Source organism: Pteropus vampyrus, unplaced genomic scaffold (genome assembly GCF_000151845.1).
Source record: "Pteropus vampyrus isolate Shadow unplaced genomic scaffold, Pvam_2.0 Scaffold12, whole genome shotgun sequence".
Classification (NCBI taxonomy): domain Eukaryota; kingdom Metazoa; phylum Chordata; class Mammalia; order Chiroptera; family Pteropodidae; genus Pteropus; species Pteropus vampyrus.
This window is the reverse complement of record NW_011888793.1, coordinates 10,469,503-10,489,330: the sequence shown is the minus strand read 5'-3', so window position 1 is coordinate 10,489,330 and position 19,828 is coordinate 10,469,503. Positions and strand designations below refer to the sequence as shown.

The 19,828-nt window shown below is 33.7% G+C and overlaps 1 protein-coding gene across 1 annotated transcript in view; it reads left to right on the top strand.

Moving 5' to 3' along the window:
• Positions 1 to 19,828, top strand: part of WDR49 (WD repeat domain 49) — a 119,643-nt gene that overhangs the window by 5,286 nt on the left and 94,529 nt on the right. The window contains exon 2 of the mRNA XM_011380821.2: positions 15,143 to 15,583. Within this exon, the coding sequence (XP_011379123.1) occupies positions 15,143 to 15,583 (441 nt within the window). The remainder of the gene's footprint in view (positions 1 to 15,142; positions 15,584 to 19,828) is intronic.

The window sequence follows — 19,828 nt, the reverse complement described above, 5'->3', positions numbered from 1 at the left end:
CAAAATTTACCATCTTTAAGTACATTAAGATTTTATAAAGTACTTCCATAGGTATTATGTTATTTGATCTTCTCACCAACCTGGAATGTAGTTAGAGGAGACATTTTAATTTTCTGTTTACACTTAAAGAGAATGAAGCTCAAAAATATTTAATTGAATTACCCCATGGGGCAGACAGAGCCACGGCTAAGGGTAAATTTTCAACTTTCCAGCCCATTGTGTGGCATGGCTCACTCTATCCACAAGGCAACCTCCCTTTGGGATGTTGCTCTAAGGAACAGGATTCCAATAGGAAAAGAATTTGCATGCTAAGTTAATAGCACACAGGCACTGTGTCCTGGTAACTTGGAATAAATGCATCCTCATCAAATAATCAGCAACTCCTACAATAAAATCAATGCGGAGGAAAAAAAATGGAAGAATAAAAGGAAAAGATAAGAATAAGCCCTTTCTTTTTTCTTTTTTTCTTTTTAAAAGCATCTCAGTGGTGACTTGTGAGAAGTAAACAAGTAAAACTTAATTTATAACTCTATTATATAGTACAGAGTGCATGCAACAACCTCAGTCAATTCATCACCTGCTGAACAAAGGCAGCAGGTCAGAGCATTTCTGGCCCCAACTCCCTTAGTGGAATCAAAAACCCTATTTTTGATGGCAGCAGAAAATCAGGCTCTGCAGGTACCCCCCCTCAGTATTAAGGTAATCAAGTGAAGACAAATCCGATACCATTGCTGCTGGCACAACTGGAAATGCCAGAGGACTGACTCTTTGGCAGTTTTGTCTGATTTGCTGGAATTCACGGATGAAGTTAGCAAACTATGTCATCACCAGACACAAGTGAAGCTGTATGTCAACACACATGAAAAATTATTCTTCCTAAACGCTGCTGCCTTTGTGTTGAATTCTGTGACAAGTTCTAACAGTTTCATGTCTTTTTCAATTTTTCTCTGTGCTTTTGGAAGAGGTGCTTATAAAAATTAATCTGGATCAGAGAGGGTGATGAAAAGTGCTTTTGGTGAAAAATGTTTTAACCTTGAGCTTCTGCCAGGACTGGAGCAGAGAAGGCAACGAGAAAACTTGTTATAAAGGAAAGAGAAGGTAAAATAAAGATGCCTGTTGCTATTCCTTTGTAGTACATCAATTTAGCCAGACCCGTGAACTAAAGCCTAGTGTTTTCAAATTTTCTGAGAATTAAAAATAAAGAAGAAAAAAGGCACCTAAAGAATTGTAATTGGTGCCATTTTGATTTTACATTTGTCACATATTACCAGTGTAGCACAATGAAGACACAAAACCCCGTCAACTCTGTGGCTAAAAACAGAAAGCCTCTGAATTGCCCCTTGGTGAATTCTGACTTTGCCCCAAGGCTCAGTCCCACACTTACTCAGGCACAAGTCTCTCAGGGTCTTTTCTTCCTTTACCATGTCTTATCACCATTTTGTGACTATGACTCTCATTAAATCTTGATTCTCTGGGCACAAGCATCCTCTGCTGAGGACCACCAGAGACACTGTTTTCCCCTACTTCGCCTCCCATGTGTGCATATATTCTTCCCCAATTCTCTCAACACATCTGAGGTCAGGTCGTCACACTGGTCTTGCTGCAGACCTGCATTGTCCAGTATGGTGGCTACGAGCCACATCTAGCTATTTCAAATGAAACGAAAAAGAATTTAATAAAAATTTCAGTTCCTCACTATCACGAGCCATAATAAAAGTACTGAGTAACCACATGTAGTTAGTATCTGCTATGTTGGACGGTGCCGATTATAGGACATTTTCATTATAGCAGAAAGTCTTATTGGACAGCGCTACTTTGGATCCTTCTCATGGTACCCTACCAACTTGTTCCACTTCCTCACTTCTGGCCACATTTATATGGCCAGGGGGCTACTCTCAGCCCCTCAGTCCCCCTGGAAATATACCAGACCTCTCATGCCTTAGATCCTGAATGCCGAACTGATTCTTGGCCTCAGAGATACCAGAAAATATTTTCCTCACACTAGTCTCATATCCATTTTCCCACATTTCTTCCTAAGGACTGTAAAGAAGGGGAGCATCCATTCTCCAACCCTCTCCCCCTGCTCCATAGGTGTTTAGTCTGGGTTTATGGTTCCAACAAGTCAGTAACAAAATTATCTGACACTAGATCATTACCCAAATTGTTTCAGTCTTACTGGTCCTATTTGAGTTACTTGAATTGCTTTAACAGTATTTCTGTTTTAGAGCCTGTCAAATACTGGTGCCTCACACCACTCTCTCAGGAAAGTCTTGTCTCACCACCTGGGGTGGATTAGCAACTAAACATGTTCCTCTTTTCTCTTCTCAGAGCTTCCTGTATGTGCTTTTTGTTGCTCTAATTGTAGATGGTCTAAATAAATACAATGCTGTTATCTCTTTAAAGCCAAGTTGTAGGTCAGGCAGGCAGAGGGAAGTTAGTGTGAGACCTGTGGATCCTGGAGGGTGGAGACCACGGGTGCTGGAGGAGAGAACAGAGTGTCTAACAGTGGATCTTAGGGAAATCCTTCATTGCGGGGAGAGAAACTGCTGAGCTTATATAATAAAGAAGCAAGATTATTTCTTGGAAGTAGTTGGAGGAGAAGCAAACAAACAAAAAAAGAGAGTATGACCAGTCATATATAATTTCATTCATTTTTACGATTCCTATTTATTCAATAGTCACTTTATTATTTAAAAAAATGTTGGAATGCATTATGCTCATTGCAGAAAATTCAAGTTACACATGAAATTCCCTTACTACCACGGCCCACCCTCAACCACTTCAGTGTTCTGGGTAACTATTCTTAATGTTACATTTTCCAATGTATTTTTTATTAATTTCTATCCATGTATGCACTTATACATACCACATATAGCTTTCGTATAATATATTTACATGTATTATTATTTTTTATGCCTTCAAGGAGAAGTGCCACACAAATAGCTGCTAATCATGGAAAAAGATATTCAGGCTCATTAGGAATTTGATTTGAAACTAGTCGAAAAAGAAGATATCCTTTTTCATTTATTTTGGCAAGGATTAAAAAGATCAATAATATTTACTGTTGACAAAGAATCAAGGAAATGGGCACTGGTACTAAGACCGTAAATTGTCAAAGCTTCTTTGGTAGGCAATTATCCAGAATATATCAAATGTAAAATGGATCAACGTATATTTTTTGAACGAGCAATTTCAGTTCTACAAGCTGTTTAAAATTATGACATGTGCAGAAAAACACATATATAAGAGTATTCATTGTAATATTGTCAATAGATGTTTAAAACAGCCCAATTCATCAATAAATGAAAGAATAAATTGTGGTATACTCCTACTACTCAGTTATTAAAAATAATAAGAAAGATACATATATTGCTAAAATGATTTAAAAAATTAATATATATAAAAGATATATTGCCTGTGGGACTTTCTGAATAACCCTTTATTGCTACGTCACCCTGTACCATCTTTCTGTTTCTCACTCTGTCTACCTCCCATTCTGCCAGTCTTCTCTCTTCCTGTCTAATTAAACAAAACCAAATCAATAAAAACAAATATCATTTTTTTCCTCCTCTTATTTAGAGCAGCTTGAACCTTTTTCTTTCTTGGTTGATGTCTTATATGTACATACCTTAGGTTTCACTTTCTAACTAAATGGGAATCTGAAAATATGTTCTCAAAGGTATTTTGGCATGAAATATTAACTTGGTACGTTTTTACCTTATCAGAACTGGCACAAATCTACTGAAAGACGTTGCTACAGGTTTTTTGTCTTCTTGGGAAGAGCTGCTTCAGTGGAGAGAAAGAGAAAGAAGCTGGATTGCAATGAGTTGAGTAAATTGGAGGGGAGAAAGTTGAGAGAATGTGAAACCAATTCTTCAAGATAGCTGTCTGACAGGAGGAGAAGGATGGGCAGTAGCTAATGCAGATGGTAATGTCAAGGGAAGATTTTTACTGATTCAGGTGATGTGATTATGTTTAAATGCTGATGAAAAGGAGTCAATAGAGAGCAAGAAGATGATGAGAGAAGAGATCCTCTGAGGTGGTGAAAGAAGGACATATCCAGAAGAGAGCAGCCGTTCTCTTGTCACAGGAAGGAAAAAATGCTGGTCAATCTGTATGTGGGGTGCAGAAAATCAAGGTAGTTCTCATCTGATTGACGTCTCCTCCTCTCCTCCTCTTCTCATTCTCCTCTTCTGAATTAGGAGTTAAACTTCTCTTATAGTAGGAGTTAGAAGAAAGTGGAGAATAAGACTAAGAATTCAGCAAGAAAACTTGGAAGGGTTTCTAGTAGTATAGAGAAAATTTTTAAGATCAGATAACATGTATTTTATTACAGTGGCACCATTCTGTCCATTCGTGTGGTCTTTGTCCATCAGTGGTCTACAGCCTGGATGTAGGCATTGAGAATGTGCTTTTCCAGAGCTAGTGTTTTGCTCGATACCTGGGATGAAAGGACAAGAGATCAAAGGAATAAGAATAATGGCCAGAGATTGGTTGAAGTGTTAGATTGTTGCTTTGAGAAGGATGCAAGAGCAGGTAGGAGCTGATAATTTGGTTGAAAAAATTTCCATCTAGAACCTGGTTGGAAATCTTTCTGACTATTTAGTCATTTCATGCTTACTTTATTGATTCAAAGTTCATATGTAAATTTTAAGTGTATCATCATAAAGTTTTAGGCTTCTAAATAAATAGCTTTTATCAAAACTGCATGAGATCATTCGGGCATATGCATTCCAACCTCATATTTTTCTGGTTTGTTGATTGACGTGCTCTCCTAGAGATAATCAGGTGTTGAAGTCAACATATTTGTGGTGTGATAAAAAGTAGTTAGGGACTGGAAATCCTTGGTTGCCAGCCTATTTCTGCCAACCATGAGCTATGTGACCTTAGAGAAGTCTTTTTTAAGTAACTGGGCCTCAGTTTCTTTTTTTTAACATGAAGGGTTTGATGCAGATTCTTTAAACATCATTCCATTCCTAATATGCATGAAATTCATGGATTCATCCAATTCTTTGACTCAACCTATGGTTTCCAACAAAGAGACAGAAATTGTTTTGAAAAATGTCTTTAAAAAATCTGAAAAGCAATTGTTTTAAAATTATTTTTAAAATAATTAAAATTGTTCTTAAAAAGAGTATATGTTTGTTCTTCTGTAATGATATTTCCAAATGAAGATCGATGAAACAGTTGTTTCTTGGCTACACCGTTCCTCTGGCGAGGCTCGTACGCTCAAGTTTCTAGCTTACGCAAAACATGATGGCGATAAACATCATTTAGGTCTAAAGCAGAGAACTGAAAACTTCCACTGACAGAGAAAACTGATATGGACAATTACACATCTCAGGGATTATGATCATCTTGTTTAAAAGTTAAAGATAGATTTATCGATTTTTTTTCCCTTGCAACTGCAATTCAATTCTAACTCACCAGTTGTTAGGAAGTCTCACTGTTAAAACTTCACTACAAGAAACTTTAGTTCTAAACCTTAAATTCAGTACAGATATTTCAAGGCTTGTGCTTTGTTAGTCACAGAATTTTAACTCCCTTCAGATTGTTGAGCTTTCGAATCATTGATATCATAGTGTAAATGAAAAATTAAAACCAACTAAAATCCATTGAAGCAAGAAAAAGAAGCAACATGAACCTCGGCTGATAGACCAGTCTCTCCTGTTCTGTTGTTCAATCTCTCATGAATGTTCATTGGGTAGGTGAAAATTGCAGGGGATGATATTAACTGATGCATCTGTTTTGAAATAACATTTAATCTTCTGCTCCAGGAGATGTTCACAGGGTTTGACAGCAAATTCTAATACATATTCATAACCAATACACTTTGTAACCAAGGGAAATTGAGGCAAGTGCAATAGAATGAAGCATGAGAAAACAGCATGTTAATTTTAAATTTAATTATAGAGATGGGGAGAAAGGATGCATTTCGATAGTGCATACTAATTCAGCTGTCATGAAACATTACCCCCAAATCATGCCAAATATTTGGCAGAAGAAATATTTTTGGTGAAGTGCTTAATAAAACTAGCAAGTTCTGGGGAAAACAAGATTCTGAGATCCTATTAGAAACTATTTTTCATGTAGAGAAAAAGAAGCATTGCAGAATTCTAATGATCTGAAGTAAAAGCACAAATAAAGAAAGAAAAAGAAAAGAAAGAAAGAAAGAAAGAGAAAGAAAAAGAAAGAGAGAGAAAGAGAAAGAGAAAGAAAGAAAGAAAGAAAGACCGACAAATAAAGTTTTCAACCTAAGTTAAGGTTTTAGGTCCATATAAGATTTCTGTTTATGGAGTTTTTGATATGCTTTAAAGGTTAAATTAAGTTTGAAATTAGAAGAAAAAACAATAATTAGTATGATTTTTGTGATCTTGTTACTTTTGGTACTTAGAGGACTATGTGTCTGTCATTCATAGTGACAAACACACCTAGGCTTCTCATTGAAGTATAAGTACTTGAAGAACATATACCTTGTCCTTGTTCAAAGCTGGTGCTGAGCACTTAGAAGAGTTTTTGGCATGGAGCAGTCATTTAATTAATATTTGGTGAATGAATGAAATAAAACTACTCCATTTTTACCTTGTGTGGTGTACATGCTCAATATATATTTATTAATGAATAGATTAATGGATGGATGGGTGGATAGGTGGATGGATGGATGGAAATGCTACTCTAAGTTGCTTACAACTCACAATTTGACATTAACTTTCAGGATTTGGAAGGAAATACAAACTAACAAATAAGGGCAGTGATCTTTGGGTCAGTGACATGCAAACACACTGACAGAGAAAATACCTAGATTTCTGAACAAATTGAATTGTGCTCGCTCCATAGTTTTAAACTGGGACTTATATTCTTGTCTTGAGCAAGTCCTTATTTACAGCATAGGAGAAAAGAAGAAGTTTTTTTCTTTCCTTATTTCATTATAAAATATTACTATAGGAAAAAAGTTAAGGAAAAAGCAAACATAAACAACATTTCTGATAGTTGGTAGATTTTGAAAGAGTTAAGTGTCTGCTTTGGGAATGCATTGCTCTTTTACCAGAAAGAATGTAAATGTTTAAGCTTACTAGAATGATTTTTTAGCAATCAATTGGTGAGTCTTATGAATGAGAATATCACAGGTACAGGCAATCTCACACTTTGTTGATGGAAATGTAAATTTGTTCGACCATCATCATAGGATGATTTGGAAAGATATATTAAAAACTTTAAGAATGTGCAAATTCTTTGACTCAGCAATTCTACTTATAGGGAATTTCCCTCAGGAAATAATTGGACAGCTGAGCAAAGATGTATGTGTTGGGATGTTTGCTGCTGGGTTTTTGTTTTTTTTTTTAAATGTAAAATAGCAAAGCATTGGGAACAATTGAAATCTTAACAATAAGGGGTTATAAATTGTATTTCTTCTCTGTATTGTGCAGCCATTAAAAATTATGATAAAGACCAATATATGTTATATAAAGCATAGCTTCATGACATGATCTAAAATGGAAAAGCAGCAATCAAAGATATAGATATAGATATAGATATATATAAGATGACCCCATGACATGATCTAAAATGGAAAAGCAGCAATCAAAGATATAGATATAGATATAGATATATATAAGATGACCCCATGACATGATCTAAAATGGAAAAGCAGCAATCGAAGATATAGATATATATAATGATGACCCCATTTGGTAAATAATACAGAGATATTTTTATTTCTGCATAGAAAAATAATCCGAAAGGCTAATGGAGGATTTTAATTTTTGGCTTATTTATATCTTGTATTTTCTATAGTAAAAGATTATTTTGTGCAAAAATAAGTAATCTTTAAAATGTATTGGCACACTCACACATTGCTAATTGAAAGTGCATGATCTCTTAATTAAAAAAAAGGCTGTCAAGTTTCTTACCAAGGGGATATTTTTTGGAAGTTTGCACTTAGATTTTTAGTATTCAGTTTTCCTGTAAATTACAGTAAAATCCAAATCTTATAAAACTCAGAAGCTGAAGGGAATTTTACAGAGTTCATGTGTGTGTGTGTGTGTGTGTGTGTGTTTTAATAAATAGGCAGCTTGCTAGAACTGACTGTAGCTTCAGGAAAGCCTTTGTAGGCAAAAGGAAATGATTTTTAGAATATTCTGTAAAAGGGATTCAGGAAATCAGGAAGATTTTCTGAAGGTCTAAAGTTGTGCCTATTGAGATAATCAGCCAGACATTCTGAGTATATTAGCTTTCTTGCAAGAAAAATTGGAGGAAATAACTGATTATTTTTTTACTCAATAGTTAAAGAACATAGCAAAATAAGTTTACAAACATTATCTTAGGAAGGGTTGAATGAGAATATGTTTTCAAATGAATCATACAGTTTTCACTTTTCTGCAGAAAAGGAGTTCTAAGAGACACCGAGGTACTGATTTTTACCTCAAAAAGATCAGAGAGTCTTGCCTAATAAGAGCGAAAGGGTATACTTTAAAACGCTCTTAGATAGTTTTTATTTGGTAGGTCTACATTCAAATGGGAACAAATTATTGATGAGAAGAAAATTTTATTAAAGCCATAATCATTACATTTTCAATTGAAGGGACTGAGAATTAATTATTTTGTGCTCTATGTTTTATAATGAAGTCAGATTTCCTAAATTCTTAATATTTCCCTAACCATTGTAAAAATATGCTTTTAAATTTAGCTTAATGTGGATTTATCTTCAACAGTAACTAATGTTTGAATAAAATTAATGTAAGGGTGGCCTTATATACAGATTATCTTGTTGGACCCTCATATAAACGCTGAGAGAAGTTATGATTGGCCTGTTGTCACACAAATATTTTGTAGCACACTCAGGCATAAAACCCAGTAGCTAACCAAATTAGTACTAATTTAAATATATATGTATATTTAAATTTCTTACTCTTATGTATCTGTACACATAAACATATATTTATGTGTACACATTATATATACATACAAATATATATACTATATATAGTTTGTGTACATATATATATCCAAAGTTATCTTAAAGATAAATTATTTTTCCATTCATTTCTGAATTTAATACAGATTGAGAGTTTGTAACAACTAAATCATGGTATATGCAAGCTCATTTTTATATCGAAGGATTATTTTATCTTTCCTTCTGTGGAGTTACCTTTGACCAAGAAGTTTAAGACAGAAATCTTTGGCTCACATAAAATTCATAAAGTAGTGATGCAAGTGGATCAGACAAGATGGAAGCTACAATTACTCACAATGACAAAACGGAGGTTTTATGCATATGAAATAGCCTTGGTTTCTGGGAACAGTTAACTTTGCTTTCACTGGGCTCACTTAAGACAGTTTTATATTTGTGCCTCTGAGGAAGAACAGCTGAAACAATGTGTACAGTTTCTGTTTCATGCTCTCATGATGGCAATGGTCATAGAAATAGGACTTCACATAATCCTATTGTAGCGTCTCCTACACATATTCTTGTGCCCCACCAAGAAGTCTTTTAGAACCATCAAGTTAGCATAGCAGCTAGCCACCCTGATAGATAGGATCAGTTTGCTAAATTAGTCATTATGTACAACTCCAGAGCCACACACACACCCCCTACGTTTACAAATGAATTTAGCTAAATCCTCAAAAGAGTCATTGCTGGCATGATGACTCAATTTATAGTCCTTTTATTCTTTAAAACTTTTAGCAGGGAATTAACCTTTATTCAACATAAATGTGCTATACTCACATTAAATTAGCCCACGTAGTATACATACATTAAGTTATCAACTAATCCTGACAACAGCTCTAAGAACTAGTTATTGCAAACCCTATTTAGAGGTGTAATAACTGAAGCTGAGGCAACTATACAACCACACAATCTCCCTACTACATGACATTCTGGAAAAGACAAAACTGGAGATAATAAAAAGATCAATTTATACTTTGTAATGTGTAAATAATGGAATGAAAAATAATGAAATGAATGAAGTAATTCTAGTCCCAGAATTTAAGTGGTAGCCACTGACAAAATGAGAATTGTGTGGTAAAAGTTAAGACATTTGTGCTTTTAAGCTTGTATAAAAGATCACATACTTTAATTGTACATTTAACTAATTTAATATTTAACTAATAAGATGACATATAATAGAATTAATACATATAAACCACATACTGATTGATCAAGGCATAATGGTTATTGAATAAGTTAAAGTATTTCAGTAAAGACAAATTCCTAAATTTTAACCAAAAGTATGGCAAAAACATAGTTTTATTTTCAAACTTAAAACAACAACAAAAAAACTAATGAGTGATCAATCAGTAACAGAACTGTCAGGTGTATTATACAATTTTACTTTTCTGTGAAGTTTTATAAATTGGGAGTATTTATCAAATCTTCCCCACTGCCTATTGGCATTATCAGTATACGGAAAACTATTAAGTTCATTGTTTAACTTAGTTTGGGGAAGAAAATTTGTTTTTTTGATTGTTGTTGTTTATGGTCCAGTTTCAATTTCATATTCTAGAATAGAAAAAAGATCATTTTGGTATTTGTCAGAACAGTTTCTCGTTCTTAGAAATAAAAATTATTAGCTCATAGGAAGAAAATACTCTGAGATTCAGCTTTAAAATATTTTTTGTTAATGAGATACTAACATAGACAAAAGAGATTGATTGATGTCATTATGTAATAATTTAAAATAAAAGTTCACCATTGACTTAGCTTTCAGAAACAGTTCGTAGTTTTGGTTCAGAGGGAGTGTTTTTAGGGTCAGATTTCTTTACCCTTAAAATCTGGGCCACTGAAAAATTTTAATCTATTTAAACTTTTTAAACTGAAAATAATTTAACAAAGATAAGAATAATGGACTTCTAAGTAGTTCAAAGGGCTAGATACCAATTATTTCTCAGAAAGTTAATATAATTAAAAGCCTAGACTGACTTCTATTAAACACTTGATTACATAGTCCTTGCACACACACTATCTCAGTTAATCTCTTTTTTAAATTTAGACTTTATGTTTTTAGAGGAGTTTTAGGTTCACAACAAAATTAAGGGGAAAGTATAGAAATTACCCTTATATGCCCTACCAAAACATGCACAGCCTCCCTCATTATCAACATTTTCCACCAGAGTGGTACATTTGTTACAATTGATGAATCTACACAGACACATCATAATCACCCAAAGTCCATAGTTTTCATTAGGGTTCACTCTTGGTGTTGTACACTCCATGAATCTGAACAAATGCATAATGATATATATCTATCATTATGATATCATACAGAGTAGTTTCACTACTCTGAAAAGCCTTTGTGCTTTGCTTATTTCTCTCTCCCCTACTCCTCTAATCCCTTGGCAACCATGGATCTTTTTATTGTCTCCAGTTTTGCCTTTTCCAGAATGTCACATAGTTGGAATCATAGAATATGTAACCTTTTCAGATGGGCTTCTTTCACTTAGTAATATGCCTTTAAGTTTCCTCCATATCTTTTTAAGAATTGATACCTTATTTCTTTTTAACACTGAATAATATTCTGTTCTCTGGATGTATCACAGTTTATTTATCCATTCATCCACTGAAGGGCATCTTGGTTACTCCCAAGTATTGGCAATTTTGAATAAAGCTGCTATAAACATCCATGTGCAGGCATTTGGTACACAGAAGTTTTCAGCTTCTTTGTGTAAATACCAAGGAGTGTGACTGTTGGATCTATGTATGTTAAGAGTATGTTTAGTTTTGTAAGACACTGCCAAACTGTCTTCCAAAGTGACAGTGCCATTTTGCTCTCCCACCAACACAGCTGAAAGTTCCTGCTGCTCTGCATCCTTGCCAGCATTTGGCATTGTCAGTATTTCAGATTTTGGCCATTCTAGTAAGTGTGTTGTGATATCTTGTCATTTTAATTTTCATTTTTTTGATGACATGTGATTTGGAGCATCTTTTCATACACTTATTTGTCATCCCTATATTTTCTTTGCTGAGAAGCTATATTAAGGTCTTTCACCCATTTTTATTTGTATTATTTGTTTTCTTATTGTTGAATTTTAAAAATTCTTTGTACATTTTAGGTGAGTTCTTTGTTAGATCCTTCTTTTGAAAATATTTTCTCTCAATCTGTTCTTGTCTTCTCATTCTCTTAAAATTATATTTTATAGAGCAAAAGTTTTTAATTTTAATGAAGTTCCTATTATGAATTCTTTCTTTTATGGTTCGTGCTTTTTGGCATATTGTATCTCAAAAATTATCACCAATCTCAAGATCATCTAGGTTTGCTTCTATGTTATCATCCAGGAATTTTATAGTTTTGTGTTTTACATTTACGTCTGTGATACATTTCGAGTTCAGTTTTGCAAAGGATATAAGGTCTGGATCTAGATTTATTTTATTTTATTTTTTTACCATGTTGATGTTCAGTTATTCCAGCAGCATTTGTTGAAAATATTATCTTTTCCCCATTGTACTGCCTTCTTTGTCAAAGATCAATTGACTATATTTATGTGGATCTGGTTCTGAGCTCTCTATTCTGTTCCATTGATCTATTTGTCTTTTCTTATGCCAAAACCATTCTGTCGTGGTTACTATACTTTATAGTAAGTCTCGAAGTTGGGTAGAGTCAGTCTTCCAACTTTGTCCCGGTTTGTCAATATTATGTAAGCTCATTTAGGTCTTTTGCCTCTTTGTATAAACTTTAGAATCAGTTTGTTGATAACCACAAAAGAACTTGTTGGGATTTTCATTGGAATTTCATAGAATCTTTGGATTATTTTAGGAAAAACTGAGATCTTGACAACATTGAGTCTTTTTGTTCATGAACATGGAATTTGTTTAGTTCTTGATTTCCTTAATTGAAGTTTTGTAGTTTTTCTCATATAGATCTTATACATATTTTGTTAGATTTATACGTAAGTATTTCATTTTTTTGGATGCTAAAGTAAAGCGTTATTGTGTTTTTAATTTCAAATTCCACTTATTCATTGTTGGTATATAGGAAAGCAATTGACATTTGTATATTAGCCTTGTAGCCTGCAATTTTGCTGTAATCACTTATTAGTTCCAGGAGTTGTTTTTAATCAGTTCTTTCAGATTTTCTGCACAGATGATCATATAATCTATGAACAAACACAGTTTTATTTCTTCCTTCCCAATCTTTATACCTCTTTTCTTTTTTTAAAACCTTACTGCATTAGGTAGGGCTTCCAATATGATATTGAAAAGCAATGGTGAGAAGGGACATCCTTGTCTTGTACCTGATCTTAGTAGGAAACCTTCAAATTTCTCACCATTAAGCATCATAATAGCTGTATGTTTTTTGCAGATATTCTTTATCAAGTTCAGAAAATTTCCTTCTAGTCTTAGTTTACTGAGAATTTTATCATGAATAGGTATTGAATTTTGTCAAATACTTTCTCTGCATCTATTGATATGTCAGTTAATTTTCACAACAATTTTCTTGCAGCTGATTTCCATGTTTATTTCACAGATGGGGAAATTAAGGCTCAGCAGTGAAGTAACTTTTCAATAGTTCCCACAATTACTGATGGAATCAGAATTAAAACTGCAATTCTTTTACCTCCTCTACAATATGCTGCCTCTCAGCTCTATCAATCATGACTCTTTGGCTCTATGGTAGTAGGAAAAGTAGATTCTCTCATTGTGAATCTCAACAAACTAAACAGTCTATCAATATTATAATAACTATATATAGTAGCAGGTGGGCACTAGAGTAATCGGGGGGGGATCACTTCGTAAATTATTTATATAAATGTCTAACCACTATGCCATACACCTGAAACTAATGTAAAATAGTATTGAATGTCAATTCTAATTAAAAAATTAAAATTTAAAAAATTAAGATATGTACTTATTTGAACTACAGATGATTATCATTATTCATGAATTCTGTTTTTATAAATTTGCCCACTTGCTAAAATTTATTCATACCCCCCAGATCAATACTTAAGGATCTTTTATGATCATTCACGGACATATACATATAAGGTGGCAAAAAATTTCAGTCTTCCAATGTGCATATTTCAGGCTGAGGTCAAACAGGGTGACACGCTGCCTTCTTATTCGTGCTCTCTTATTATAAACAAGTATCTTATTTGTGGTTTCCCCAATGGCAAGCTTTTTGCATTTTGTGCTTTTTGTTAATGATTTTACTCTTTAAAAAGGCCCCAAAAGAAGCGGTAAAGTTCTGCTTAGTGTTTCTAAGTGCAAGGAAGCCGTGATGTGTCTTCTGGAGAAAATACATGTGTTAGATAAAGTCTATTCAATTATGAGTTACAGTGCTGCTGGCCATGGATTCAATGCTAATGAATTAACAATATATATTAAGTAAGATGTCTTTCAACATTAAACAAAATGATGAACTGATCAGTTGATGAAAATACTGTGATCGGAGGCTCAAAGAACCCTAACCCTTTATTTCCCCTAGGAGCAATGGCTCAGTGTCTGCTAATTTAGTGTTTGTAGAGACTTTATAGAATGTACCTACCATGAATAATAAAACACAACTGTATGTGGTTTCACTGGTCTTTGTGTATATTTACAGGAGGGAACTTCCTGCCCTTGGATTAAAGTTTCACTGTGGTGCAATTTTACTTGATGTGTTAAGCTTTCTTCAGGGATTCACCTACTTTCTGTATACCACTGTATTAACTTACTATTGATGTTATAGCAAATTACCACAAACTTAGTAGTTTAAAACATACAACTTTATTGCTTTACAATTCCAGAAGTTAAAAGTTCCAAAATGTGTTTTATAGGGCTAAAATCAAGGCAGTGTCAGAATCGTCTTCATTCTGGAGGTTCTAGGGGAGAATCTAGCCCTTTCGACTTCTTGAAGCTGTCTGCATTCCTTGACAAATAGTCTTGCATCACTCTGACCTCGGCTTCTATCATCATATTAAATCTCTGACTCTCTTGCTTTCCTCTTCCAGTTATAAGGACATTTGTTATTGACAATGTCAGCTCACAACCTTATCAATTATTTGTTCCCCAGCCCAATTTCATTTACGTATCGTACTGTTATAAGGCAAAAGATGTTTTTCTTTACACTGTGGAAGAATTATTGATTAGATCCATCTTTGGAGATAGCACGGTGTTCTGATACTAATGATACTTTCACTGTTGTCTTGTTTTTATTCCTGTTTGTAGCCCCTAGAGCCAAGTCAAACCATTTGCATGTCCAGAGAAGAGTTTATGCAAAGGATGACAGAAATTGTTGGTTGGGGCACAAAGGAAGAGTATGGGAAGCTCTTTGACAAAGTGGATGTGGTCCAAGATGGATTCATTAATTGGGACAAGCTGACTTCATTTATGCTGTTAGCACTTTATGAGAATGATGAACGAGCAAAGGCGACCGTCGTTCCCCAGTGGAAAGAACTTGAATTCCTCCCAGTGAAACACAAGGACACCATTCAAAAAGTAATTTTCTTAAAAAGTTCGAGTCGTTATCTGACCATCAGTAAGGAAGGTTTATTAGGAATCTGGGGAGAGAATTTAAAACTGCAAGAAACACTTCCCATCACTTCAGATGCCATCAAGCTTAAACACCTGTGGGTGACAAGTCTGGTTTCTCTGGAAAATGTAAACAAGGTACAAAGTTTTGATAAATAAATTTACTGTTTGTAAAAAGGGGAAAATGATGGGACAGGGCTTTCGATCAATATCAGCTATAACACTAGCAGTGACAGAAAACTGCATTATTCTTCTGTGCCTCTCACCTGACCTGGAGGGAATGCAAGTAGAGCCAAGGGAGCTACTTGATTTACTAAGCCGTTCTCTTGTGTGCCTTTAAACTACATGGCTGATACTGACTCAGAGTCTTGGCTCTGTTCCAAATGTGGCCATGCTGCATTAGTAGCTAATAAGACCTTTACGATTGTATAGTTTACAGCAGAATCATGAATCTAAATGCAGATTTGAGAGGCTATAATAGTACAAGGAACAACTGAGTGCCATTACAGAGAACTACTTCTTTGATTTTGATGATTTTGACCACTGTGCTAATCGGTTTCTTAATTCTGATGTGTAGATCCCACTCAGATCAAATAGCCTTATATAACTATACCTATGAGCAAAATAACATACTGAAAGAAAAATCGGTTTTGTGGGGGAAGGATGCAGCTGAAAGAATGCATATTTTTAATATCTTATATTAACCAGTGGTAAATTTCACTTTGAAAATTTTAAGCACACACACAAGCAGAGATAATAGTATTAAGAACCTATATCTACCCTCAACCATTTTCCAATTCACAGCCAATCTTGTTTCGTCCACATCACCCCTCTATTGAAATTTAAAATATCCATTTAATCTGTAAATATTTGGTATTTCCAAAATATGTCTTTTTTTTAGTATAATCACTATAATGCCATTATCCCATTTAATATAAATAGCAATAATTCCTTAATATCATCAAATATCCAGCCATGTACATATTTCCTTGTCTTATGATTTTTAATAGCTTATTGTTTATTTGATAGTTTGTTTGAACCAAGATCTGAGTAAAAAGTCCAATCATTGTGAATAGTTGATGTGTCTCTTTTGAGCTACATATTTTTCTCCATCTCTTACTTATTCTTGCATTTTTTTTGTTGTTGCAGTTGATGTTTTTATTAAAGAGTCTAGGTGTTTGTCCTTTAGACTCTCCCACAGTCTAGATTTTCCAGATTGTATTTACATGGGGTTGTTTAACATGTCCACTTGTTCTCTGTATCTCCAGTAAATTGGTAGCCAAGTCTTAAGCCTTGATATAGGTGTTTCTCAATCAGGAGGCACAAAATGCTAGTTCTCTCTCTTTTTGGGATGTTAGCAATTATTGCTGATTACTCCTAGATTCATCAATTTATTCAGGGTTGCAAGATGATGACATTTTAATTTCATCACTTCCTCTTCCTTTATAAGCTGGAATACCTCTATGAAAAGAAATTCCCTTTGTCAATTATTTACCTATTATGTAGTACAAATTGTAAAACAAAGGCAGAATAAATGACTAATTTTTTACTTCTATTTACCAGTATCCAAAATTATGAGCTGGTTTTTTAATATCCTCTAAAGAGACAAAATGAGTTCTATGATCATTAATGTTATCAATAGGATTACAAACTCATGGGTTTAAACAATTGTGTTAATCCACTGAGTTATTATCCCAACCCCCAAACTGTACTATCTTTGGACAGTGAAACTAATATAAGTCAGATTCTGAGTCTTTTTTGATATAACACTAACAGTCTTTGAAATCTTTGCTTCCTGGTATGACAAGATCTTCCAGGAACATCTTGTATATTTATTATGCTAGAATAAATCAGCCATTTCTCCAAAGAGCCAGTTTCTTTTTAGTGGGAAATAGCATGCTCTACTACCTGGAACCATAAAGAATCATCATCAGCATCATTAGCCTCCAATGTGACAGGCCCTTCTCTATTAATCTTCTCAAGATCACCATGAAGTGGATATTATTTTCACTTTAAGAATTAGAGATTGAACAAGGAGAGGTTGCGAAATTTGCCCCATGTCACACAGGATGTAATTAGTGTTGCAAGATTTGTAAATGGAAGTAGCCTGATTTCAGAACCTGTGCTTGTCTTTGCTGTGTCCATAGTGGTTGCTACATCATAGTCATATCCAGTTTCTTCTTGCAAAGGGTCTGGTGCTAATGCTTAACTGGTATGAGTTACAAGATAGTTCTAGTCCAGATTTTTAAAATATCTGTGTACAGTATTCTCTTATTATCATGTAATGTCTGTATTGCTATGTTATATATTGATTGTGTTGTGCTGTTTCTTCTTTCCAGAACTGATAACTAAATCTTAGACTTCGTACTTACCAACAGAGAAGCTAAAGGAATGTTGCTTTTTCTTCTTTTTAAAAATAGCTTTATTGAATTATAATTACATAATATAAACTGCACATACTAAAGTATCTGAATTAATGGATTTTAATACATTTATATACCTCTGAAAAACCAACAGTACAATGAAGATAATGAACATTTTCATCACCCTCAAAAGTTTCCTTGTGCCCTTTTGTAATCCTCCCTCTAGCCAGCTCCCCTCTTTCTTTGTCAGGTAACGACTAATATGCTCTCTATTACTGTAGATTAGTTTGCATTTTCTAGGCGTTTGTATAATTGACATCATACAATGTGTACTCCTTTTTTTTTCTGACTTCTTTTACTTAGCATAATTATTTTGAAATATCTCCATGTAGTTAGATATATCAGTAGCTTATCTTTTTTGTCGTTGTGTAATATTCCATTGTATGAATATAGCACATCCTTACCAATACTTGCTATGGTCAGGTTTTTTGTTCTCTTAATTTGAGTCATCTTAATAGGTTTGTATTTTATCATATTGTGGTTTTAATTCACATTTCCCTAATGACTAATAATATTGAGTTTATTTTCATGTATTGATTTGCTACCTGTATATCCTCTTTGGTGAATTGTCTGTTCAAATTTTTTTGCCAATTTTTTATAGAGTTTATTTCATTATTTATTATTGAGTTTTGAGAGTTCTTTATATATTCTAGGTATATGCATTTATCAAATGGATACTTTACAAATATTATACCCCAGTCCATGTTTTGTCTTTTCATTCTTACAATACTGCCTTTGGTAATTTTATTTTCAGATTGTTTATTGCTAGGGTATAAGATACAATAGATTTTTTAAAAATGATCTTATATCCTGTAACTTTGCTGAACTCATTTGTTAGTTCTAATCTTTATTGTTGTTAGTTGTTGCTTCTTTAGGATTTTCTATGTATAAGGTCGTGCCGTTTCCTAAAAGAGATAGTTTCATTTCTTCTTATCCAGTCTGGATGCTTTTATTTCTTGTCTTTGCCTAATATCCCTGGCTAGAAACTCTAGTACAGTGTTGAGTAGATGTGAGAAAAGTGAACATCCTCATCCTGTTCCTGATCTTAGAGAGAATATATTCAGTTTTTCACCATTAAGTATGGTATCAGCTGTGGGTTTTCTTTTACATGCTCTTTATCTGGTTGAAGAGGTTCTCTTGTATTCCTGGTTTGTTGAGTATTGTTATCATGAAAATGTGTTTGATTTTGTCAAACATTTTTATATCTATTGAGATAATCATATGGTTTTTGTTGCTTATTCTATTAATATGGTATACTACATTGATTGTACCTGTTAAATTAACCTTGCGTTCCTGCTAGAAACATCACTTGGTCATGATATGTAATCTTTTAAATATGTTGTTGGATTCCTTTTGCTAGATTTAATTGAAGATTCTTACATCTATATTCATTAGAGATATTGATCTGCAGGGTTTTTTTTGTGTGTGATATCTTTGTGTGGTTTGGTATCAAGATGACACTAGCTTCAAAAAATGATTTGGGAAGTGATCCTTCCACTTCTGTTTTTGGAAGAATTTGAGAAGGATTGGTGGCAATTCTTTAAATGTTTTTTTCAAATTTATTAGTGAAGCCATCTGGGCCTGGGATTTTCTTTTTGCGAACTTTTTGGATTTCTAATTCAGTCTCTTTACTCTGCTGAGTTTTTCTATACCTTCTTTAGTCAGTTTAGGTAATTTTTGTGTTTCTAGAAATTTGTTCATTTCATCTAAGTTGTCTAATTTGTTGACATATAATTGTTCTTGGTATTCTCATAATCCATTTTTATTTCTATGAAATTGGCAGTAATATTTACTCTGTTATTTATGATTTTAGTAATGTATATCTTTTCTCTTTTTTGGGTTAGTCTGGGTAAGTTTTGTCAATTTTATTGACAAATTTATTTACACTTTTAAAAATAGATTTTAAGATTTTATCTGACTTAAGAAGGCTACTTACCAAGTTTTTAATCAGTTGATTTCT